General features: G+C 36.2%; 2 protein-coding genes across 2 annotated transcripts; both read right to left on the bottom strand.

The window, feature by feature from the left end:
• Positions 1-9,697: 9,697 nt before the first annotated feature.
• Positions 9,698-11,387, bottom strand: LOC113776442 (uncharacterized acetyltransferase At3g50280-like). Its single transcript, XM_027321605.1, has one exon. It carries the CDS (start codon positions 11,210-11,212, stop codon positions 9,848-9,850), a length of 1,365 nt encoding a protein of 454 aa, XP_027177406.1. The 5' UTR covers positions 11,213-11,387; the 3' UTR covers positions 9,698-9,847.
• Positions 11,388-19,547: 8,160 nt separating this feature from the next.
• Positions 19,548-22,758, bottom strand: LOC113775680 (conserved oligomeric Golgi complex subunit 4). The gene is made up of 2 exons (XM_027320660.1): positions 21,049-22,758; positions 19,548-20,386 (listed from the first exon to the last, which is right to left on the bottom strand). Exons 1-2 carry the CDS (start codon positions 22,663-22,665, stop codon positions 19,757-19,759), a joined length of 2,247 nt encoding a protein of 748 aa, XP_027176461.1. The 5' UTR covers positions 22,666-22,758; the 3' UTR covers positions 19,548-19,756.
• Between the last annotated feature and the right edge of the window lie 3,904 nt (positions 22,759-26,662).

Below are 26,662 nucleotides of genomic sequence, written 5' to 3'. Positions count from 1 at the left end.
AATCGTGTTCGATTCAATTTGTTCGTGTAAGCTCCCTACTGGTATTCATTTCTGTGGATTAGAGGTCCAGGTTTGGTCCAATGTCAACAAAAAGAGGGTATGAATTGGAACTAAAAGTAATATTTAGAAGCAAATATTATGTAAAGACTCCTATGTAATGTTACAAAAGAGTAGGTGATGAAAAGCTAAAGATAAATTTTGAGCGGAGTTACCATCAATTTGTAACATTCACCAAACATTATATAATTGTTTTCAACGTTTGGGGTAAAGTGGTCGTGATAAAAGGTTAATTTAGAAACAAATATCATATAATTAGTCATTTGCATTAAAAGAGTAGTCTGGCAAAAATTCATACTAATGTTTTTTCTAGCAGCCATGATTTGTTTTTCCCGCAATCGCCGTTTGTTAACGAAATCCAACTAACCCACCAATTAAACTTGCAATTTTAGCTACTTGCACAATCCAAACATAGCGTAGGCAGTCATAGCAGACGATAATTTCAAATAAGTCAAATGCACAACCGAGAGACATACATATACAGTACAAATAACTAATTCCGTCCTAAACAATATTTACAGATTCCAATTTGGCTTGCATTAAGCCTTCCAAAAAACTTCTCCAAGTTATCCAACATTAAAGATGTCCTTCATCAGGGTTCTAAATTTTAGGAACAAAAAATCTTTGTTTCAAAGCCAAATATCTAATTTGCAAATAACGGTTTATAGAATAGCCTCAACTTCAGACCTATTTCTCGCAATTCAACTATTTTTGCTTGGAATTTGGGAGGTGGCTATGATATCCATCAACTTTGAATTTTGCTTTGACGTTCACAACCAAGCCGTGTATAGTACTCGATACTTGCCAATGTTTGTCTAGCACAGTTAAACTCAAAAATTATGTTAGACGATAACGTGTGAAGTGTAGGAAAGTGTTTTTATAATAAAATTCAATAATGTCTCCAAGTTATCAATACGTTATCGATGCGCACAGGCAATTGTCCAATCCAATGGTCCGGGAATACCATTGTGAAGATACCGCTGTCGTAACTAAGGACAACATGATAAAAGTAGTCATCAGTGCAAAATTAAGTAAAAAAAAAAGCAAAACAGTGTTACTGTTACATGATGAATATGCTTGTTAAGAGAACAAAAATTAATTTACACTCTATCTCGCAATTGATGCGGCGCATCGACAACTTCTAAGGAAAAACTTGCAAAGTCAATTTTCTGCCAAATTTCGTCGCAATAACCAACCCCAAAGCACGCTTCTGCAAAGCACACAGGTTAATAAAACAAAGGACACACTCTTATATCGGATTAAAAAAGGCTTACAATAATTAATTAACTCTGCTACGTACCAGACGATTTAGGACATCCATATCTTTGCTTTTTGATTGATCAGTGTTGGGGTCTAGAAGGTGAAACTACCCCATGCGAGACATCAAAAGAGTAAACAAACCAATACTCCTCATTGCAAACAGGGGCCAGTATCTTAAACAACAAGTGCAATTTATTACCCATCAAAGCCAAAGTATATTATTAATATAGGACTTATTTTGTAAATTTAAGTAAAAAGCACATCTACCAATAGTAACTACATACCAAATGACAGTTGGCTGGATCAGCTCCCGCCTCACGACTCCGTATCTTAAACAACTTCGTCAGTTTGGCAGATAGGCTGATATTTAAAAGTGATTCAAAATTTGGCATTTTCAGAATGCCTTCTGCGAGCATCAATGTGACACAAGGAGAGGGGATTTCAGTTTCATTACTAATCCATTTATGTTCAGGTATTTGCAAACTTCAAATCTTGGGTTACAAAATTCTTGGCCGATACATGGTAAGTATAATTTAAAAACTCACAATTGCTATGGCTTTAATGATGTAACGTTCCACCTTACTCTTTGCAACACCTTTCCCACCCCAATTTAGTAAGGCGTGCAAACATGTCCATGACCTGATGCTCCACCGATTTATTTCAATTAAATGTTAGCAAATAAATAAAGATATAGGTACCGTATCATTAGTCACCTCTCAAATTGGAAAAACAAGCTAATCATGACCATGAACATTAATATTCCTAACCCGATTCGAGACATGCATGCCATTGCCAAATGTTTTCAAATCTGAGCGTGTTAGGGAAAACTGGAACATTTGAACCAGTATGTCCCTACCATTGCATTACACAAGTTCACCAATAATTAGTTCTAACAATAAACAACTCTGTACAGCATTTCCGCTGATCATTTATGCTGATAGTGGACTAAAGCCTTGGTGAGAAACTTACTTGGGATTCTTGTTTGGGTCCCATGCGTAGGCAGTAACCCTTTTCTCATACAAGCTAACTGTCACATGTGCTGGCAGGATATACTCGACCGACCTTAACATGGTGCCTCTTCTTCGTTGCCTGAGTAGGCCTTTGCTCAACCTCCTTCCCTGAGACTATTGAAGACAAGGATAAAGGGTGTCAGAGCTTATGTTATAACTAGAGACTGTAAAAAAGGGTGTTGTGAATGTAACTTGAGACCAACGTATTTGTAATAACCAGCGAATAGTTTTTAATTCCAAATTAGAGTATATATCAAAGGTAGCCTGAATGTAAGTAAGTTCTCAAAATGCTCAGGCAAACAGTTTTGTATCGTACATTCATTTATTAAGCGTGAAAATATAGACAAACAAATTGAACCAACCTTATCCACGTCGCCCATATGAGTGCAGCCTTCTCGGAGTATGTGCATCAAATGCAGGATTTTCAATAGGACTAGGATGTGACGGTTGTTCCTCTAGACAATCACCTTCACCACATTCCACGCTGTTAGACTTATGCAGCTCCTGCTGTTGTTGATCTTCCATGTTCGCATGCAGCTCCTTGCCCATCTCAGATGAATCTTCGTCTACTTCAACTGTTCGTCTACTTTCAACACTTGTGACTATTATCATTGGTGTCACAATGCCTGAAACTGCCCTATGCCTTCATCCGTTTGCCCATTGCTATTTGTCACTATACCTTTGCCATTTCTATAGTCCTCTCCCTCATGCTGCTCACTCACATTCATCGCATCATCTCTTGCTCTACCAGTTCCTTCACCATCGCTACAATGAAGGTTCTCATCATGATCTTTGGCACCCGCATCTTCTTCATCATCTTTCTCGTTCTCATCACCATCATGTCCTTCTTCTGTAGATTCATATTCAGATCCTTCTTTGCGTTCGGTATCCCGGTGCATTCCCACAAATTTGTCCTTATTTTTTTCCCCAGTGTGCAATGATTCGTCCTGATCGCATGCTGCTTTTCCCCGCCGATGCGAAGAAATGATTTCTGCAATCTTGAGTATCCTCTGTTGGGTCATAACAGCAATTTTATACAGTTCTGAGAGCTCAGCCTGCAACATTTCAAAAATGAATTCTACAGATCTCTTTTACACAATCCAACATGTAACAACGAGTTATGACACGAGTAATATTTTACAACCAACATGCATTCTCTTTTCATATCATATTAATGGTATGAATATATGTAGATTAAATATCTATATGATGTATCCATGCTATTGTCAAATTAGTTCCCTACCGGTATACAATACGTTTGCATACATTTCGTATATTAAATATTGAGGTCACTTACGCCTACATCGGCATGGCCGCTGTCCATCATCGCCCCAACCAGATCAGGGGGAGTTCAGTCATCGATGAGCCAACTTCGGCCTCCACCAATTCATGTCGTCCAACCTACGAAAAAATATATTAGCGACCCTCCAAATGTATATGAATTGGAATACAAATTTTTACAAACTTATTTGGAATGTATTGTTAATAACACCAGTCTTACCAGTTTTTCTTTTCCATAGCTGCCAAGATTATCAATCTCTAATGCATCCCTCTTCGAGATCAGACCATCTGTCCATGCCTTTGCTATTGGAATAGTCCTAGGCATTTATGTTTTAGTATTGACATTCGATCAAGATAATGAATCTGCAATATATTACATAAAATTTTTCGATTACTTTGGTTGATAAAATTATTGTCTGCCTTATTGTTACCACTTTCATTTTTTACGCACGGTATCCCAACCATCATATTCACATGTCACTCTAATTATGATGCACGCACTACCCTCACAAAGTGGTGTGAGGTATCCAAACATGCCATATTCATTAAAGCCGTTCTCAATCAATGCGAAGGATAAATATTCTTATCAATAGCACAAAAATGCATCTCCCAACATATCTGTGCTGTTTTTTACTTATCTTCTGCACCTCCAACACCTTATTGCATAGCACATTCCTAACATACTCCGCCTAATTCAAAGTGGATATCTTATCAACTTCTTGCGTGCAACTCCAAAGTTTTATTTTGTGCTCAGCCCAAGTGCTTGGAGCCAACAGGCATCCATAAGCAAATGCAACAAACAGCCGTTTGAACTATTTCCCAGGCTCATGGACATCAACTCATTTGGTAGCTCTTTCCATTTGAACGTCCTACGTCTTGGCCCAAATCCCCCCACCTCGCTAGTATCAGCATCTTCAACTGGTACTGGCCCTTCATTTGGGATGCCCAACACTAAACCTATATCTCTTACTGTTAAAGGCAGTATACCGTCTCCATGTAGATGCAAGCTGCTTAGTGTTGGATTAAAGTTATCCACTAGCCAAGTTGCTATACCACTTGGAATGGAATGGCACTGTATGTCTAGTAGCCCTTCGAACCCCATGTCTCTAATCTGCTACTTCTTTGTTTCATCGATCCTTGAAACAAATGTGACCATTTGATTTGGCAAGCAGCGTATGGTGTACTTATGATTCTACAACCAAGTTGTACATATATGCATTAGCCAAGTGGTGCTTTTCATCAAGTGCTTGACATATAATATTGATTTGTTTACCTTAGCCGTAGCCCATGCTTTTTGAGCTGTCGACTTTCCAAGACGTGTCATTTTTTTCTCATATGCTTCTTTCTCTTTCAAGTACTCCTCTTTTCGCTTCCTAATGTCTTCCTTACTCAACTGATTGTATGCTGCTCGAGCAATATTATTATACTGCATTGTAATGCACAAAGTCATCAGCCACGTTAAACTCATATACTTCTTCTTTCCTTACTTATATTTCATATACTTCTTTCTAAATAGTAGATTGATTGTTATCTTTATTATGAATTTCATGCATACCTCTGCCACCTTCACTCCTTTCGCCGAAACCTTACATTGATACTCTTTCCTGCCCACAAAGTCCAGTGAAACAAAGTTAATAGTGCATTTAAACAATGATTCCTATTTCTATTATCTACAATTCGACCTGAACTTCATCCATCGATTCAATGGTGGAAGTGGTTCCGCAACCCCACTTGTTCCTGCTGCCTCCATTTGCTTATCTTCAGCTGTGTTTGCGGTCATTTTTTTTCCTTCTTTTCCCTGACTTCTTCCCACTGCAATATGTCGCATAATTATCATCAACCTCACTTTTTGAGTGCTATACAAATTGCGAGAAACAAACACTAGCCACTTACTTATTAAGTGATTTAGATGAAGCCTCGGGTTCTTTGCCACCAAACTTTCCTGCTGGTTCATCTCTGCCACCTTGGCCACTTGAAGTTCTCGTTCTTTTTCCTGCCATCTGAACTGAGAGTTATACAACTGCACTTCAGTTCTATTATGTTTTCCCAAGTTATTCTGAATGCATTACAAAGTAATAACATATATAATACATCACTTTCAAATCTAAGTAACAATACTTTTAAAAACTTGTAACTTTTGTTCTACACTATGTTTGCCAAAATTAACAGTAAGTTAATTATTCTGCCGGGCAAATTCCACTTACAATCTACTCTCACTCATTTATCAACTTTCATGGGATAGACTTCATCTTCTATTTCTTGTCTTACTGTACACATATGAGTTATGTATCAATTGTGAGGTACCAATTTCCCAATTATGTAATATAGTATTTTACCAGTTCTTATATTTTAATTGCTAAGTCATTGCGTGTTACAGTTATCTAACTTCATGTCCAATCACACTAGCGGAGCAAAACTTGTAACCTTTTTTCCACACTCAGTATGTCAAACTAAACACTATGTAAATCATTATTCGTACCTTGTTCAGCTTGTCATCTGCTGCCCTACCTATCAAGTTCCAAACAGTTGACTTCTTCTTCTCTTTATCCTGTAATTATACAAATATGAGTTGACTAACAAGGTATAGCTAGAAAGTTCACAATATGTTCATGCAATTTTACACATCAATTCTGCTACTGTAACTGCTGAATCACTATATGTAACAGTTATCCAATCTACTGTTCAACATGCCTAGTTAAAACAACTTGTAACCTTTTTGTCCACAATGCATCTATCAATCTCAGTGTTATATTAATTCACGCCGCATAACAATTTTACTCCGCGTCACTATTTATTCATATGAAATGTCTGTTATACAACACTCTGATACATTGTTAAGGGAACTATCTTTGTAACACTTTTTTTTCACTTTGTATGTCACCATGAATAGGATGTACAAACCACAAACAAACAAACTATGGGTTTGTTTGGATTGTAAGTTATTTTGGATATTTCTACTGTAGCACTTTTTGTGATGTGATGTATGTGAGATAAAAAGGTAATTGGAAAGATAAAAAAGTGTATTGAAAATTGTAATGATGATGTAAGCAAATAAAATTGGAAAAATAATGCTCAATCCAAACAAATCCTATAATCCGCCCACAGCCATTGCTAGCCAACAAAATCTACAATAAGTTCAAAGCAATAACTAGTACCCCTGTTATATTATTACCCAACCAATTCCACACCCTATTCACACGATTTTGCAAACACTTGGCGCACTAAGTTTTTCGCACCTGTCCTCCCCAATGTTGGACACCAAATACTACTCAGTACCAATAAACATTCTGTTCCAACAAAATCATTAAAGATCAATTAACCTATTCATTTACGACATTGTTCAAAAATAACAACTACTCACTTCGCTCCACCATCTTGTTAAGTTTCGAAAGTTATGTCATAACATTGCTGTTTTGTTACCTGGGTGTTTCCTGCTTTTTCTCTTCTCCAGATGCCCCCAACGTTCCACTTTACAATTTTGATTCACTTTTGCCAAGCCCTTCTAGATTTCAAACCGCTACAACTCTGCCCTCTGTCGCTCCTTCGTCACAAAACTATTTTCCCTACTTTCACCTTTCCCTAGTTTGCCCCAGCCACTTTCTTGCCTGTAGCCACTTTCTTGTTCTGCCTCCAGCCACTTTCTTATTTTCTCTTTTTGCTTCTGTTTTTTGGTGTTCTGCGTGACTGAAATTTGGCAATTAGTGTGGAGGGAAAGCAAAAGACCTTTGTGTTTGACGCTTTGTTTGCGCGGGATTTTGTCGACTGGAGCTGACGCTTCGTGACGGGCTCCATTAGCACCTTCATTTTCTTTTTCCCATTACTAATTGAAACGCGGTCGTTTTTGGCCCTTCCCAAAACTTTTCGACATGGTTGCTTGTAGTCCTTTCGTCTACGATTGTGAGGAGACAGCTTGGGAGTGGTTAGTTTGATGACCGTTCCTGCCCCAAATCCACCGTCCTGCCCCTGGTCCGGAATTCAAGTGGGGTTCTGTACTTGATGGATTGTATGGAGTTGAGACCATGAAAAAGGCCGAAAACAAGACAAATGACTTCCAACTCACCAAAAGACGACTAAATGTAGAAGACAAGATATTTTAATTGATGCGGGCAGTCCAATGAACAGAATATTACGCACGCAAAGCCAAACTACAGCTTGAGCTCCATGCTCTCAAACAAGATGACCAAATAGGCCTCATAATAGCAGGGTTATTTCGAAAAGGCATGATGGATGGGTACAATATATGAATCAAAAAATTCTTGGTGAACTTCTATCAACCCCTTTACTCTTCACTACTCTTTGATTGTAACACAAACATTTAATTTGTGACCAAATAAATGATACCATACCAAAAAGATTAAAATAGAGTTATATTAAAATTGTTCGCATTTAATTGATGTCGGAGGCTTTTGTCGTGGTCTGTCTTTGACTCTAAAGTACTATTTGCTTTGAGGGGATAGAAGGAAAAGAAAAGGAAAACATGGAGGAATAAAGATTTTGATGTTTGGATTAGTTTTTGAAGTGGGAAAGAAAATGATAGCGATGGAAAGGAAGGTATAAGATCTAGTTATCTTTTGTTAGTTTGCTTTCTATCTAAGAGACAGACGAAAAGGAAACCAAGATAAATAAAATTTTTAAAAGTTTCTAAAAATCCTATGTTTTTAAATTAAACTTTTAAATTATTATGAATAAAAATGTAACTAACATGCAATAGTTTTATTTTCTTTCTTTTCCTTTCTTAATCCAAATAATATCTTTAATATTTCTTATATTTTCCTTTCGTATTTAATCCAAACAAGATGGATAGAATCTATTTACTCTTTTTTCCTTTCTTTCCCACTAGAGTCATCTCCTTTCTTGTCCTTCCTTTTCCTTCAATCCAAATAGTGCCTTTTAGAGAATTTTCTTCCCTTTTGTATAATCGAGTTTTCTCTAGGTATTGTATGCGAGTTTGTTTTGGGACTTTAGGAACTTTATCTTAAGTTTGTTGTTCACAATGGTAAAATTTGCACTCTTCTACCGGTTGATGTAGATCTATCGAAAGAACAGTGCAATTTTATCTATGAATATTATTACTCTGCATTCCTACTTTTTCTCTTTTCTGCTGTGGAAGGAGGATTTTTTTTTTTTTTTTTTGTGGTCTAAGAGAAGACTCCAAGCCCTACAAGAGATAAGTGGAAATGGGAGAGTTTGAGAGTTGAAACAAGAATCTCACTGTTACTTGGTTAAAAGACTCCAAGCTTTACAAGGGATAAGAGAAAAGGGGAGGTTTAAGAATCGAAACAATAATCTCACAATTATTTAGTTAATGTCTCTATCAAGTAAATTGGGTCTTGGATACTACTACTCTATTTTGTTATGCTATTACTTGTTAATTTTTGTGAGTTGTCAAATTTGTACATTTCAAAAATACTACAAAAAATACTTATATTTTTCAATTAATTGTATAAATACGTGATAAACTGTTGAAGTATTATATGTCACGAATTATACTTCATATTTTTGAAAAATTTTTAAAGTTTGAGTAAGAATAATAACATATCTTTCAAGATATATCCAAAGTAGTGGCAACATATGCAATAGTTTTTATAGATTTACATAGAAAAAAGTAATTAGTTAATAAGATTTTAATAAATTTAGCATCTCATAACTAGGATGAGAGATAAAAAGTGATATGAATATAACATATTCGACAATTATAGTAATTTTACTTGTGTTTATTTGTATCATTCACGTACAATTTTATATGCGTATTTTTGTATTAGTTTGTTTTTGCACTAAAATTCCAATACTTTTTTTAAAAAAAAAGAATTCATATAATATATGTATGTATAATACTTCCTATTATACCTCTTCGGTATTTTAGTAACTGCGCTGTCAAATAAATTCTCTTAAGTTATTTAGGAGCAAATATTAACAAACACTAACGTGTTACTGCTACTAAAACGGTAAATAAAACATTTGGTCACCAATTTGTGAAATAAAACATTATTGTATAAGAAGATAATGTGCAATAAGCCTCCACCACATGCATAAACTACTATGTATCCACACTAGAGTCACAACGCACCCACATTTATTCTTTTCTTTTTTTTTTTCCCTGAAGTACATTCTACTAATCCATGGACTAGAAATATCTGAATGTAAGGTTCAGAGTGCTGCCTAACCACGTCTCCTAAAGGAATGATGAGCCCATTTCTTGATCTTATGGAATGATCACCAAGATCATTTCAAAGGGAACTTTATGATGAGACATTCTCCATGAATTCCTGGTCAGATTCTAGAAAACTCATAGTTTGCTGTAGAAGACAAACCTCCACGTCCATGCTTCCTCCGCCTTCTCTTCCGGGAAACAACGTTATTTTCCCATCAGGTTTGTTGGCAAAACCACTTCGAACTGCTAATGCTTTGCCAAGTCCAAATTCGCTCCCATAAATATTGAACCTGGGAGAACTTCCAATTTGGATCCTGTTGGAAAACCGGCCAATCCAAACTATAAAGGGCGATTTCACCCATGATTCAACCCATTCGCGTATACTTCTGTCCGTTTGATTGATCACCAGCTCGTGCAATTTCCAGGCCGCCCATCCTAGTCCATTTGTCAGCAATTCACCACAAGTAGTTGTTACTGCCACTACCTGTACACAGTTACCAAAATATTCCTCGGACAAGGGCGGATTTATCCTTATCCTGCTGTTTACAGACGTTCCAGCACTCGTCTGTTGATCAGATGGCATGTTTCGAGCCCTTGTGATACACCTCCAAAGGAGAGCTGACAGTGCCTGGAAGGTAGAAATATTGGTGGAGTTGCATTCAGCATTTGCTTTTGCTTTGAGTTTCGCCAATGACTCTGCTGAAAAGTGGAAATACCTTTCCAGCAACTCAGGGGTTTGAAATCTGCTGATGAATTCATCATGGTGAGCAAATGGAAGGCTGAAAACAGGGGATCTGTGTCCCTCAGGAAACCAACGTTTCAAAATAGGTGGTCTGGAGATGGTTGAAATTTGCCCCTTGGCATTGAACACCTCGGACCATGTGTTGATGAAATGCCAAAATGACGTCCCATCCACCAGCAAATGGTTGGTTGACCATCCAATGAAGATGCCATCCTTTAACTCTGTCACCTGAATGCTCATCAAAGACATGGAATGACCATCATGGTTGACTGCACCAACATGATCAAAGAATGAATATACAATTTTGGGCATATAGATAGGTGTGAGAATATCGTCAATAGTCAAGTCTACTGATGCGTGAACAAATTTAGCTCCAGGAAGATTCGTGCAATCAACATAGATGGAATAAATTGGAGGATTTTCCTGTTTTAGAGTTGCAAGGCGTCCAGCTAAGGGATAGAAATGAACCAAGGTAAGCGAAAGAGATTCTTTGAGCTTCTGCAAGAAGTCCTTCATTTTCCCCTCACTATCAAAAGCCGGAGGCTTGGCAAAAAGGAGGCCTTTTTGGTTGTAGTGTATTGAGGCCAGTGACAGATCCCATGGTGCAAAGTATATTCGCTGCTCTGAATCTTGTGGAATGTATTTTGGTTGGACAAGACATTCAGAGACGTAATGAATAAAGGGATGAGACGTAATGCATTTTGCGGCCATAGTTCAGATCTCAACTCTTTCACAGTTTAAATCCAAGAACCTATTCCCTTCTGGAACTTTGGCAAGAATACTACAATTACTCATAGCAATTTCTACGCTGGTAGACCTTGGCCCAGGATCTAATAATAGAGTGCTGGGACACTATATCACATAAATAGTAAGATACATCATATACCCATTCAGTGAACCAACGCGCTTTGGCGGCCACCAAAAAAGGGAAAAGGATTAAGTCCCTTTTTGACTATAGGTTGAAGGTTCGACTTACAGTGAATGGACCGTCCCTTCTAACCTAATTAATACAGGCCAAAGAAAGTATATAAAAATAATTTTGGGGTTAATTCCAATAAACCCCTTCAAAAAATACCTCTTTCTCACATATATCCGTGAATGTCTAGTTGAATCAATTCACTCCTTGTACTATTACAAATTTCTCAATCACGTATAATTGGGTTAGACAGTTTAATTTTGTACTGAATTTGGGCATGTTAACGCACATGGATTGCTAACTGACCAAACTACCCTTTCCTACTATATAAATTTCATATTTTTGGTCCTATAAAGGGCCAAAGGACTTTTACATGCTATATAAATTTTTGCAATAAAGTTTTAACCAAACTTTTGAACTAATAAAACTAAATCAAGAAGAACTGTGAACGTTATATTTATTATAAAAACTTTTCCACTCACAAAAATATGAATTACAATATCCTTAAAATCATGCTTTTCAATATATTTTTTGTCATTGTAACAAAGATACCGAAAATATGTAGCCATAAGATAATATATAGAAAGATAAACTTCAATTATGATTAACTAAAAGCCGCACAAAATTAAAATTTTTAGCAATAGGAGGATAACTAAATAATTTAAGAAAATTTTTCATCAACAGCGGCTAGTCTAAAAAAAATAGCAATTAAGGACTAAAGAGAAATTTAGTCAATTCATGAAATCATGTGCATTGCATATGCTAAATTCAATCCGAAATTGGGTTGCCGTTCCCAATTGTAACCTGATTGGGAAAATTATAGTACTAAGGAGGTGGATTGGTTCATTTATACATTCAGAGAAACAATGTGAGGAAGACGTATTGTTTGAAGGGGTTTATTGGAATGACCCCAAAGTTTTAAATCAAACAGGAGGGAGAGCAATTAATCTAAGCTTGCTAGTAGAGCTGTTAATCGAGCCGAGTATTTGGTTGCCGAGCTCGACTCGAGTTTAATTCGAGCCGAGCTTGACTCGAGCTCGTTAGGAAAACGAGCTTTAAAATGTGTTCGAACTCGACTCGTTAAATGTACATGTGGCTCGAGCTCGAGCTCGAGCTCGACTCGTTTATCACAAACGAGTCGAGCTTCACGAGCTCGAGCTCGAGCTCGTGCAAATTAACCTTAATAAAAACCTATAATTTTTAATTTTTATAATTTTGATTTCTAAAATGACAAATATGCCCTTCATTAACGAGCTCTAACGAGCTACTCGAGTATCAAACGAGCCGAGCTTACTCGGCTCGTTAACTAAACGAGCATATTTCGAGCTCGAGCTCGACTCGTTAACCAAAATTAACGAGCCGAGCTCGAGCCTTAACGAACCGAGCTCTAACGAGCTTTCGAGCTACTCGATTGACTTAACAGCTCTACTTGCTAGTATAGCATATATCTGATTTAATATTTGATACGTGGATCGCAATCCAAAACAAAAAAAAAAAAAAAATTGATCTGCATCGAGTTGCCCGTTTTGAGAAATGATTTGACCCATTCCCGAAAATGGGTCTCACGTCTTTTAAGGCCCCATAGCATAAGGAGAAAGGGCTCAAGGATTCTTGCTATGGCTCAAGAAGTCCTTATGCTACAAGTGAAAGTTCTTTATTTTTCTCTAGCACTTCTAGAACACTATTGATACCAGAGTCCTGCTTAACAAAAAACGTCCTCCTCCAAGTGAAGTCCTCTGCTTTTTCATAATGACTAAGATAAAGTATAGTTACCTAATCCAAACGTAATAACAAAGATATAATTTAGCTATCTAATCTAAACTAACTGGCGAAGTTGTAAGTGATTTAAATAACCTGCTCTTCAGACATTCAAACCACGAGGACTATTATATGTGAAAACACAAACAGGACATTCATCCACATTATATCAAGAAAGGACCTGCAATTTCACGAAATCTTTCAGTGTATCGAGGCACCAAGCAACAAAAAGAAAATATATATACACCCGAAGATTTTTCCAGCTTTTACAAGCGGCAAACAGGCAGCAAAATATGAAGACTAAATGCACTTATTTTCAGGTTTTATTCCAAAAGTTGATTTCCTATGACCATGTGCCCGATTATGTCCAAGTTTGTGCCAAATTCAGTTATTTTTAGATTTTATTCCAAAACTTGAGTTCCTATAATTATATGTATGATTATGTCCAAATTTGTTCACAAGGATTGTATGATTATTCTGGTTAAGCAATTGGCTAGGACAAAAACACTACTAACATGCAAAGAAGAATCCTGCTAGAGTTTAAACCCAAAAAAAAAAATCAAAATAAAAATGATGAACAAGATTACTTAATTTTTAAAAATTATGAAATAGTGTATTCTCTTGGATGGATTTTGAAATTTAGATAACAGCAGATGCCTGTATACAAAATTATCTGGTATTATTGTGAGATCCCCCTAAATGCAGGTTCCTAGAGAAACAGGCAAGTTTGACTGAAAAGTGATACTGTTTCAGTGAGAACATGGTCAAACTTTGTTGCACTTTTTCTGTTGACCAGCCTAAAAATAAGCAGTGTGAGACGTTTATGGACTAACTGGACGGGTCTATTTGTTATGACTCCATGACTTTCAGGGATTGTTTTGTTATTTTGCCAAATCATAGGGACAATCTCATAGTTTGGTCAAACCTCAAGGGATGTATATGTAATTAACAGTTAATTCCATCTTAGACAGATAAAGCCGAAGCACAAGAATTGCAACCAGTCAGCAGTTCCAGCAGTCAATAGTTATCAATTTAAATTCTCATATATTTAGTCCAATAATTCCCATTAACTCTTTTTTGCGCATGAAGGCTCCACAATAAATGAATGCTAAAAACTCCTATAACAGTTAAGCTGGTGCTCACATGACCACAAGCCTTTGTTGTATTGAATGAAGGACTTTAAAGTCTTTCAATACCAAACACTGCAGCCACCTGTTGTACAATTGGTTGTACTAATAGTGCTACAAAATATTAGAAGACCAACTTGTCCATAATGAGGCAGATGAAATTTATGAAGTCAATTCTTTACTCGATCGTGTAAAATGTTCACATTCTTGTATGAGCTATCACTGAAACTTGGGTACTAATAACATTTTAATTGTCCATCAAATTGACTTGTTAAGGTGCCTTTCCTTTTTTTCATTTCAAGTTAACTGGAATGGGGAACAAAGAAAATATCTAATTAAATGGCCATGAAATAAAGAGAGAGCAAGTTAGAACAGCTTACATCTACTTCAGGGTGTAAAGTAAGTTCAGCATAAACTTCATCTGTCCCTTGTTCTTCCTACAGAGCAAGCCAAAACAATGCACATAGTGATAAATGCAATGTAAAAGCACATCAGAATAAAGAACGACTATATACCAGAAGCATAACAGGATCCATTTTAGTAGAAAATCTCAGAAGACAAATCAAACAATTGTCTCCAACAGAAGAAAACAACAGTGAAAATGTACTCGAACCAAACAGAACTTAATACTAACGAAACTCAACAATTTCTATCCTGCAAGGAAAAGGGATTAGAGATCAAGTTTTACATAGTCCAGGTGACCCTGTGAAAGTAGAAAACTCTTTCCGCCTCACAAGGAACATCAACAATGGCTGCTGCACAAGCCCTTCCATACCTCATTCTAGCTCATTGTTTATATATATATATATATATATATATATATATATCATCTCCTAGGTGTAGCCAAACTATGCTTACAAAAAGTGCCTAAAGCAAAGCACCTACCCAGCTTGACTGCTCAGAAAACAGCCTAGCAGTGAACCTTAAAGGGAAAGAAAAAATATGTGATCTCCCGTTCTTTTGTTCCTCCACCCCCAAACCCCCACCCCCCCCCCCTTCCTCCCTCCTACTAAAGCAAAGGCAAGTGAATAGCAGTATAGATATTATAACGAAAGGTTTGACTTCTTAGCCTTTCCCTCATTCCTCATATTTTGACTGAGCAGCTTCAAAGGTTCACAAAATTGGACTAGTTAAAATTATAATAATAAAAAAATACAATAAAAACTCAAGACCATATTAACTTTGAACAGCAGATTTATACTGCCAAACTCTGCCATCTGGAATAACTTGTAACCAGCAAACCAAGCCATTTCCAGATAATGTACCAAGCAAGTTATATATGTGTCTCAATATTCAGCACATAAAACCAAAACCCCATCAAAGCTTCCCATTTCCACGAGAAGATACAAAAGTGAATTAGTAAACCCCAAATGTAAAATTAAAAAGAAAAACAGCTTACTCATTTTGAACAAAAGTACTTAGGTAATGAGAAGATTAACTAAGAAAAGGGGACAAACATTGAGCTACACATGAAAACCTTAGGAATTTCTTGGCAATTGCATGAGTCAAAGACTATTATAATCTCTTGGATAAACTCTTGAAACCAGAGATTGAGAAATACTGAACTGGACCTTTGAGTATGAGCAGGAACTTAACAGCAGTACAAAGGAAAATGAGAATGACCAATGGGTCTTTGAGAGGAGTTAATGGGGCATATGATTTTTTTCTGCTAATCTGATGAGTTTAGACACCAAGAATAAGGACAAAAGGGAGCTAAGGTGTAGAGACGACTCTTCCAAAAAGTGCAAAAATTTGCAAAAGAGGAGAATCAAGCTTGTACAATATCTAAAATGAAATACAACTACAGAATTGGAATCTCAAATTATCTAGTTCAGGAAGAAGAAAAGGTCACACAGATGCAAAGCATCATAAAAGGAAAAGAACAAGTAAATGCTTTACCTGAATGACCACAAGGACTTTATGCAGATAATAGATACCATTCTCACTTGTTGTATACTAGGTTAATATTCAGTGAAATCACTGGAAGTTTGCAGACATTTGTTTATGCATTACATACAGGCATAACAGCAAGAACTAGTATTTGATTTCATGATTTTTTTACAACTTAGTAGACCTCCACAGAACTTTCAGTGCAGTCATTGCAGTCAGCTACGTTCCTTGTCTTTGCATTCTATCTCATCATATCACATTCTGCGAGATTGGAAAATCACCATTAATACCTAGGTGTATGTCCGGGATAATCCTTTGTTCCATAGCCCTGGGGCTATTTACAACTACACAATTAAGAATTCACATATGTACTAGTACTAGCACTGCATCAAAGATGCAGTCATCGATTCTCCCGAGAGGTCACAATTGCTGTGAGATATAAAAAGGCTTTTTTGTTCTGCTACTAGTACTTGCTCTGCTATTCTGCCCAAGCCAAGCAGCCGCCACCCCCTCCCTGCACAAAAGAAAAAAAAAATGATAAGAGAGCCACCTCTTCCAATGATGTTCTTGTAGATCTGTGAAAGAAAATATTTGGAATTTTGAAGTGGTTGTCCCCCTTTTGAAACTATGATCCTCCATCTACACCTTTCTGTTCATCCCTTTTGCAACCAATCCTAATGTGATGCTGATGTCTTTTTTCTCCCCCCCCCCACCACACACACACACACCAAAACAAACTGAAAAAAACCCAGTTCACCATGAAATCTCAATTCAAGAAGCTCCTGAACATTACTACTACTATTGTTTTAGTATTACTGATATTACTACTGCTGCTACTATTATTATTGTCACTTGCAATTATTTACTACACAAAAATATGTTCAACATGTATGATATGCAGACAGCAGAATCCCAACTCAATCTTATGAGGTAAGATGCAGAAAGTTCTGCTGAGCTTGTGCTAACATCAAACTGAAATGTTAGTGCACCCAACAAAACCTATCCTAAAGGCATCTTCAAGGTTGGTTCCAGTTCTGAAAATTATTTATTATTACAAATATGGTTAAGCTTTCAAAGTAGCGGTAGTGCTAAGTCATCATAAACAAAAGGAAAAAATCTACATGCATTTTTGAGTAACCATGATCATTTCAAGATTGTTTCACTAAACAAATCACTTCAAGCAATAACTCTACTATGTGATACTAAAGTAAAAATACTGTAATCAAAAACTCTGGACTGGACAATGAAATAGAAGGCTACCATTACAACACATCCAATCTATAAATGTCGTAAACCAATCTGCAAATGTAGTAAACCAAAATTAAGATGGAAATTTATTTCTCTTTCCAGATGGATTTTAAACAAAAGAGGAATCATATCTGAGCTGCATCCAAGCCAACAACCGCTAGAGAATCAGCAGTAGCAGCAGAAGAGTCACCACCCATTCATCCGAAAACTCCCAGCAGAAAGAAAGCACAGAGCAGCAGCACAAATAAAGAGAGGGAGACAGATAGAAAAATAAAATAAAATTGCCCCTCTCTGCAGTTTCAGTTTAAAAAATAAGCAAAGAAAAACAAAGAAAAAGAAAGGAGCAAAGGATATTGACATGCTAAGCATCAGTTTCCTGTAAGATTCTTCCAACTGTTTCATCCCAGTACACCAAATAATCTTCGAATCATTACTGTTGTGACTGCACAAGTGTTCAATGGAAAGTGGGAAGGCATACATAGCATATTGGTTGTTTGCTTTTGGTCTGCTAAAACCACTTAAAAAGATATAAGAACAGTAGTAAAAGTAATGTCAAACCAACGCGATTCTTGAGAGAATTTACATCTAAGGACAAGTATCAAAAGGCATCAAACAAAACCAACAAACGTCAACCACAATACAGGATCTAAAATGTAGAATTTGTTGGACAGTGTAATTAAAAAAATAGGAAAATTAGTATTGCACTGATAACAGATTAACAGAACAGGATGTAAATGAACCATACTCAGTTCATCTTAATATTGGGGGTATTATTATAAACAGAGATTAAACCCAAAGCAAAATTGTGCAAATGTAATAGTGTGTGCCGAAAAAAAAGGAAAAAAGAAAGGATAGCAGCGTATCAGGATCACTTGCAAAAGGAATGAACAGAACAGCATAGATGGCGGATTATAGTTCAAAATGGAGAAAACCACTTCGAAAAAATATTAAGAAATCTCAACTCAAGAAGCTCCCAAATATTACTACTACTATTGTTTTAGTATTACTAGTATTACCATTGCTGCTACTATTATTATTGTTACTTGCACTTATTTGTTGCGCAGAAACGTGTTCACGTATGATACACAGATGGCAGTACCCCAACTGAATCTCAGAGGTAAGATGCAGAAAGTTCTGCTAAGACTGTGCTGACATCAAACTGAAATGCTAGTGCACCCAACAAAACTAATCCTAAAGGCATCTTCAAGATTGGTTCCAGTTCTGAAAATTATTTATTATTACAAATATAGTTAAGCTTTCAAAGTAGCGGTAGTGCTAAGTCATCATAAACAAAAGGAAAAAATCTACATGCATTTTTGAGTAACCATGATCTTTTCAAGATTGTTTCACTAAACAAATCACTTCAATCAGTTACACAGTTGCATAAAGTAAAAATACTGTAATCCAAGAACTTTAAGTAGAATTGGACAATCAAATAGAAGACTACCATTACATCACATCCAATTTACAAATGTAGTAAAACAAAATTAAGATGAAAATTTACTTCACTTTCCAGATGGAACTTTTGAACAAAGAAGGGGGAATAGTATCTTACCTGCATCCAAGACAACAGCTGCTACACGATCAGCAGTAGCAGCAGCAGAGTCACCTCCCATTGATCCAAAAACTCCAAGCAGAATGAAAGCTCAGAGCAGCAGCACAAAGAGAGGGAGACAGAGAGAAAGGCAATAAACTTGTCCCTCTCTACAGTTTCAGTTTAAAAAATAAATAAAGCAAAACAAAGAGAAAAACTGAAAAAGTGACAGCAAGCAAAGGATATTGCCATGCCAAGCATAAGTTTCCATAAGATCCTTTCAACTCTTACATCCCTTTACACCAAATAACCGTTGTACCATTACTTTTGTGACTGCACAGTTCAAACAGAAAATGGGAAGGCATACATAGCATATTTGATCGTTTGATTTTGGTCCACTGAAAGTACTTAATCAGATATAAGAACAGTGGTAAGAATAATGTTAAACCAGCACTATTCTCCAGTATTCTTGAGAGAATTTACATCTAAGGCACAAATATCAAAAGGTGTAAAACTAAACCAAAAAACGTCAACCACAATATAGGATCTAAAATGTAGAATTTGTATGGGCAATTAATTAAAAATAGGAAAAATAGCACTGTACTGATAACAGACTAATAAAACAGAATATAAATGAATCATGATCAGTTCATCTTTATATAGGATGAGGTCTCATTATAAACAGAGATTAACCCCCAAACAAAAATGTGAAAAAAGAAAAAGGAAGAAGGAAAGGGAGCAATGATATAGATATCAAACAAAACATGCAGAAACAAATGTGACTACAACCTCAAAGCAGCAATTGCTTCAGGTTTAAAGTCTATCCTCAGACCCAATACTCTTCTGACCTCAGCCGGTGTTAGTCTCCAGGTCATGGGTCCAGAGTTTTCACCCCAGAAATCTAGGATCTCGGAGACCTTTTCCAGATTCAAGATGGTAGCCATCTGAGTTAGGCGAGCAAATTTGTCTCTGACAGTCCTTTGGGTCATGCTAGAGAAATGGCTGACTAGGGCCCTAGCATCTCGGTCAAGTTGAAGTCCTCCTAGCTGACTGAATCTCTTTTGCATCATGATCACTTCAAGTCTTTTCACAATGAAATCAATAATAAGATGTACAAACATGTCATAATTGTTGGTGGTCATTAAGGGTTGAAGCCACGCTACATTGGCCTCAACGGCATGAAGAAGCCGTTGAACCCAAGGGTCATTCACCTCATTATCAGCATATTCAGCCTCAGATAACTCATAGCTGATTGTTGCCACGTTATCTAATACCGGTCGAACTCTTGGCGCAACTGTTGCTACAAGTTGCTCCATTCCCATATTCAACACCTTCTTGAAAGTGTTGCTCATCTCATTCAATTCAGATAAGCAGGACTTAACTCTCTCTCTATCGGCTGGAGCGGGAAATACCTAATCAAAAAAATGGTTGAATAAGAATAACATTGGGAAATGATCTTCAAGAGTAAAATCCATTGGAAAGCACACAAATTCAATGTGATTTCCAAATGGAGAAATAAGACATCTATAGTGAAGTAATCTAATGTAGTACCAACCCATCAAGGAATCACGTAGCAGCACAAGGAAATTTTAGACGAGAAGCAGAAGTAGAAAGCATATTTTGTCATTAAGAGGGAAAATCACATTAAAATGAACTGCATCAAGAAATAATCTTATCTACAGAAAATATTCAACTGTTATAAAATCTTGTCAGAACTGCAAATCAAACAGAACGAAGTACCCAAAAGATTACCAAAGGGCTAATATCTTTTTCCATCGTCAATTATAGACAAGACTCTGGATGTGATTCAAACAATAGAAAGGAAGACTTAGCCCAACTACCAAGTGTTCTTAAGTTCAGGAATCTTTTTTAACCTTTTATGCGACATCATTGTAAACTGACAGCCCCATTGAAATGCATAATAAGGGACTAGAGCTTTTTCTCTTAAAAGAAATGCAAGACAAATAAGATTTTCCTTTTAACTGCTGAATTGAAAGGAAATAGATAGAAATCTGAACAGAAACAGGGTTGAAAAGTAAGAGGGGAAGGGAATGAATAGATTTGGCTTTCTAACCTCTGCACACTGCTCTTCAATCTCGTGTCTCAGTTTGAGAGCATACTCACTACTCACATCCATGTCATTTAGAGCCGTTGCAATCTCAGAACCAGTCTTCTGAACAGCAGAACCACCTAAGAAAAGCTTAGCTCCAAGATTAGGTTCTCTCATTTTCTGCTGCAAGGCCTCGTTGTACTCACTGCCCAACAAGCTCACTGCATTACTTAAAACTGCAATTACAGAGTTAATGTTGGAGGTGGAAATAGACCTCCTGCAACAACTCTGAAGAACATAGAAGACATCATCCACCATAGACGTAGTAAGACTATCAAACACGTGCTCATCAATGCTGATGGCTTTCCTCACATTTTCAACCATGAAAAACCCCTCCAATATCACATAATAGCCCATGATATCTTGAACAACCCTACTCAAATTCCCACTCCTAAAAGCCTTAGTGGCGCGGGGAACCAATTCAGGATCGACAGAGCTCAATGCCCTAATCTTCGAGACCATGTACTCAGTGTAATCCTCTGCCAACTGTGTCAAGGACAAAATTTCTTCCAGATACAGTTCAACCTCTCTAGGATCAGGTCCTTCGGCCACTGCCGAGAGCAAATTGCTCTTGTAAGAATTAATATCAGAAGTCAATTTGGCTAACTTTCTGTAATCCATATACTTATTCATAATCAAAGAGCCCCGAGAATCGCACTCTTCTTGAAGCTCACATATGGCGTAAACAATCCCATCTTCTCCGCACAAGTTCCTTAAAATCTCATTGTTCTCTTCAATAGCCAACACAATGTCTTTAAACAAATTCGTCAAGCAAGCTATGAAATTTACCCGACCAGAATTGGAATCGGATTGGGATTGCTCCTTCATCAGCTCAACCAATTGGTCAAACTCCATCCTAGATCTCATAGAAATCACCTTCTTCAGGTAATTGACATAAGCCTGCAACCCTTCTTCCTCCAGTCCCAGAGGCGGGTAGAGCTTGATGAATCTGAGAATGGTTGGATGGTCCCGCTGATCGACAGCCGCAGATAAACGTTTCCGGACTATCCCTTGAAGCTGCTTATTGGCGGCGAGCAACTGACTACGCTGATCGGACGCAGCGGAGTCCTTGAACTTGGCATCAATCTGAAGGAACGTCTGGACGTAATTAGCTGCAGACTCAAAATCGTCCGACTGAAGGGCCTTGTGGACACCATCAAGGCAGTGAGAGCGGTGTACAATGGCGTCAATGCGGAGGAGCGTGTCAGAAACGCGGGATTGGGCGAGATCCAGCTGACGGACTTTGGCGCTGACGTGATCAGCGAGGTGGGAGGTGGAGCGGACATTGGAGAGCAGGTGGTCGGAATCGGCCTTGACAATGTGGAGGACGTCGGCGGACTTGTTGAGAGCAGAGAGCTGACGGTCGAGGTCGGGACGCTGGGAGAGGAGGGAGTCCAATTCCAGATCAAGGGCTCGCTGGTAGGCTATGCATTCATGGAGGAGACGGGTCATGGCTCCCACGTCAGTGAGCTTCCGCACATGCTCCAGAGCCTCCGCCGTCCCGAATTTCACCGACGACGATGATACTGTATTGCTACTACTGATGCTCGGGCCGCCGCCGTCTCCGTCGCTGGAAGCCATTTCGGACTCAGTTTATTTTCTGTGACAGAATCTGTAGCCTGATTCAGTCACCAATGAATTGAAGCCGATGAATGAAAGGAGTCAAATTTTAATTGCCAGAATAGCAGAATTTGTTAAATGGACCTAATATATCTTATTAGTAATTTTTTGGGATAATGTCAGAAACCTCCCCTGAGGTTTCTGACACTTGCACTGACCTCCCTTCTAGGTTTAGAAATGGCATTCAGCACCCCTGAACAGAAACAATTCGTTGCAGAAATCTCCCCTGAGGCTTGATGTCCCATTAAAAAATTATTTGTAGAAGTGATATAAGAAATTTCTTCCAATTTTGCCCTGATCTTGCTTGACAATTAGTATTAACAAGGGAGGGGCATAGGCATTAAGGATCAAGCAAGTTCAGGGGGTATAAATGCAACATATTTTTCATTCGAATATCTAACTTGGTTTGACGAGTATTTCGGAATTAAATGTAATTAAATTTCAAATTTATCCCTGATATAACAATTCTTATAAAACAAAAGAATTACACATACGACAAATTAACATCTCCATAATTGTAACTACAATATTTATTAACTTTTTTGATAAAATATAAGAAAATCATAAACCATAACAAAAATTAATACTAGAAAATAAATATAGTGGCTGTATTAATGAGGAGTAAATTCCCAAAAAGAGAAAGTTTTTAAACTAACTTTCTAAAGGGTGGCGATTTTTGAGTTTCTTCCCAAATGAAGAAAAACGCATCGAAGGAATGCGTTCTTCCAAATAAAAATGCAACTTTCAAATACGTTATTTTAATTTTCTTAAATTTGTTTGAATATGAAAAATTGGTTAAATAATGCATAACATACTAACTCTTTATGGGAAACTGGCAGGTTTTGTAGTATGTTTTATACCAGCTTTTTATGGAAAACATACCAACTCTTTATGGAAAAAATTGATTAAATAGCGCCCAAAGGAAAACTAGTATGTTTTGTATTTAACATAAATTAAATATGTGAAAGTTAAAAAAAAAAATTGCCTATAACATACCAGCTCTTTATGGGAAACTGGCAGGTTTTATATTTAATGCGCTATTTAACCAATTTCGTTGGCTTGTGGAGCTAATTAACCAATTAGCGCATTAACTAATTAGTTAATTAGATAAACAAAAATTAGTTAATTAGTTAATTAATTAATTAGATAATTAGTTAGTTAATTAATTAGTTAGTTAATTAGTTAAGCAGTTAATTAGTTAATTAGTTTAACATGCAAATAGTTTGTTAGTTTCGGACAGACAACAGCTTTAGTTAATTAGTTAATTAATTAATTAGATAATTAGTTAATAGTTAATTAGATAATTAGTTAATTAGTTTAACTATGCAGAAATGGTTTGATTAGTTAATTAGTTAATTAGATAATTACATAAATAGAAATTAGTTAATTAGTTAATTAGATAATTAGTTAGTTAATTAGTTAAGCAGTTAATTAGTTTATTAGTTTAACATGCAAATAGTTTGTTAGTTTCGGACAGACAACAGTTTTAGTTAATTAGTTAATTAGTTAAATAGTTAATTAGATAAACAGAAATTAGTTAATTAGTTTAACTATGCAAAAATAGTTTGATTAGTTAATTAGATAAATAGAAATTAGTTAAATAGAAATTAGTTAATTAGTTAATAGTTAATTAGTTAATTAATTTAACTATGCAGAAATAGTTTGATTTGTTTAATTTGTTTAACAAATTAAACGTTTGGTTTTGATGAAAGTACTCAAACCTTTCATCTGGTAAAGTCAAATACAATTGGGGGTACTCTAATAAATTCACACACTTTTACCTTTTAAATTGGTTCCAACTTTTTCTAGGGGAGGTTGATGCTATTTCAAAATTGATAGGGGAGGTCAGTGCAAATGTCAGAAATCTCAGGGGAGGTTTCTGCAATTTTCCCTAATTTTTTTCGACCTTTAGTTAAAGGCAACATGTTCTTGAGAATTAAAAAAAAATTATAATCTTAGATTTGAATAGTTGAATTAGTAAAAATTAAAAGGCGTTTGGAAACTGAGATTAGTTGAATGTATATTTATGTGAATGCACAACCAAAAGCTTTTAATGAATCAAAAATTACTTGCAAACACGGATAGGGTTCAGCTCATGAGATTGATTTTCAGTATTTAACACTCTTATTTGTTTCGTATTCAAACAATCAAACGTTATTCACAAATGCTAATAGAAAAAAGTGAAAAAAAGTATTCTCATTAGCGGTGAAACAAAAAATATAAATATGTGAAGTTTCACTTGAGGAAATTTTAACATTTAGCTTGTAGACTTGAACTATTAAAAGTTTCTTATATTAATTTTATGCAATATTGTATGTTTGACGAATGAATTTCAAATTCGAATGCTTCAATAAACTTAATAAATCAAATTCGAACAACTATTTTTATTCTTTTTTTTTTTTGACAAAACAACTATTTGCATTCTTATAATTTTGAAACAAACGCAAACCTATTTGTAGTATTTAGGGATGGCAATGGAGGCGGGTGCCCGCGGGGGGCTCTCGGGGCTCTCGGGGCGGGGGGTGGTCGGGGAGTATACCCCCGCCCCATCCCCCGCCCCGCCACCCGCAAAACAAAAAAAAAATTATATATATATGTAAGTTAATTAGTTATAAACTTATGATAATGATATTATTAGTTAGATGTATTATATAATGTATATTAGTTTATGTAATATAATTGATATTATCAATTATATGAATAATTATGCATGTCTACTAATAGAATTTATTAATTAGTTATACTAAATTTACTAATACATTTATACTAAATTTCTAATTACACTTAATAGAATAACACTTTTTTCTCAAAAAAAAGCACAAACACAATAAAGAATTAGTGATTGCATTTGTACTAAAAGTGAAAACTTGACTATTTTAGTTATATTTATTTCATCATATTGGATTGTATTCAAATAACTTCTGTTTGATTGTTTTTATGAGTTTCAATTGTAAAATTACAATGAATAATAATTTGGTGATGTGTTGATATTTTAGTACTTGATTATTTATTAAAATTTAATTATAATAAAATTTTATTAACCCCGCGGGGGAAGCGGGGCAAGGCAGGGCGGGGGCGGGGGGAGCAGGAAACGGGGGACGGGGCGGGGGACGGGGGGAACTAATAGGCAACGGGGCGGGGTCCCCCGCCCCAACCCTGCCCCGTTGCCATCCCTAGTAGTATTATGTCAATAAAATTTTGTATTCACCCTATTTTTAGTACCGCAAAAACAATTCATATTTTAAAATAAAATATTCCAATGGTTAATAAACCCTAAAACTCGAAAGTGTATTATTAGACATATGTATTCCCGATCACTCTCCTTGACTCGAGTTAATAGATTTTTTTTTCTTTTAGTAATTTATTTTGTGCGAAAATTGAAGAAGGCAGGACGGAAAAGAAGCCCAACTTTTGGAGGATGGAACCCTAGTTTTCTCCCGATCTAATTTAACTTCTAATCTTTCAAAAATCAAACCTTTTCTGGTGGGGAAGTTGAAGAGGATTTTAGACAAGTTGAACCGGATTTTCCTAGGAGATTAATCCAGGGAAGAGAAACACAGTGCAAAATTTTGAAATACAATGAATATTACCAAACTTTTGGAGACAAGATAGCCAGAACTTCATATCGGAGATTGAGATTCAGGAGTACTCTTTTCAGGTAAGTCTTGCAAGATATGTAATTTATTTACAAGTCCAGTATTTCTAATGTCTTAGCCCCTTGGGTTTTCGAATAACAAGCTTATGTTGTCTTTTTAAATTTAATTAAAAGGCCCAGCAGATTTGGTAATGTTGCATCTCATTTGGTAATAACAGATAATCTTTTTCTGTGTTTGTTTTTTTAACTCTCGGAAGCTCTTATGTTATCTCCAATAACAAGCATAAATAGTGGGTAAAATTTATTTTTTTTCCCAGCTTATGATTGGGAAAATGAAAAAGTTGATTATCTGGTTGAATGGAG

The sequence above is a fragment of the Coffea eugenioides genome, chromosome 6 (assembly GCF_003713205.1).
Source record: "Coffea eugenioides isolate CCC68of chromosome 6, Ceug_1.0, whole genome shotgun sequence".
Taxonomy (NCBI): domain Eukaryota; kingdom Viridiplantae; phylum Streptophyta; class Magnoliopsida; order Gentianales; family Rubiaceae; genus Coffea; species Coffea eugenioides.
The sequence above is the reverse complement of the archived record's forward strand: the minus strand, read 5'-3'. Positions and strand labels throughout refer to the sequence as shown.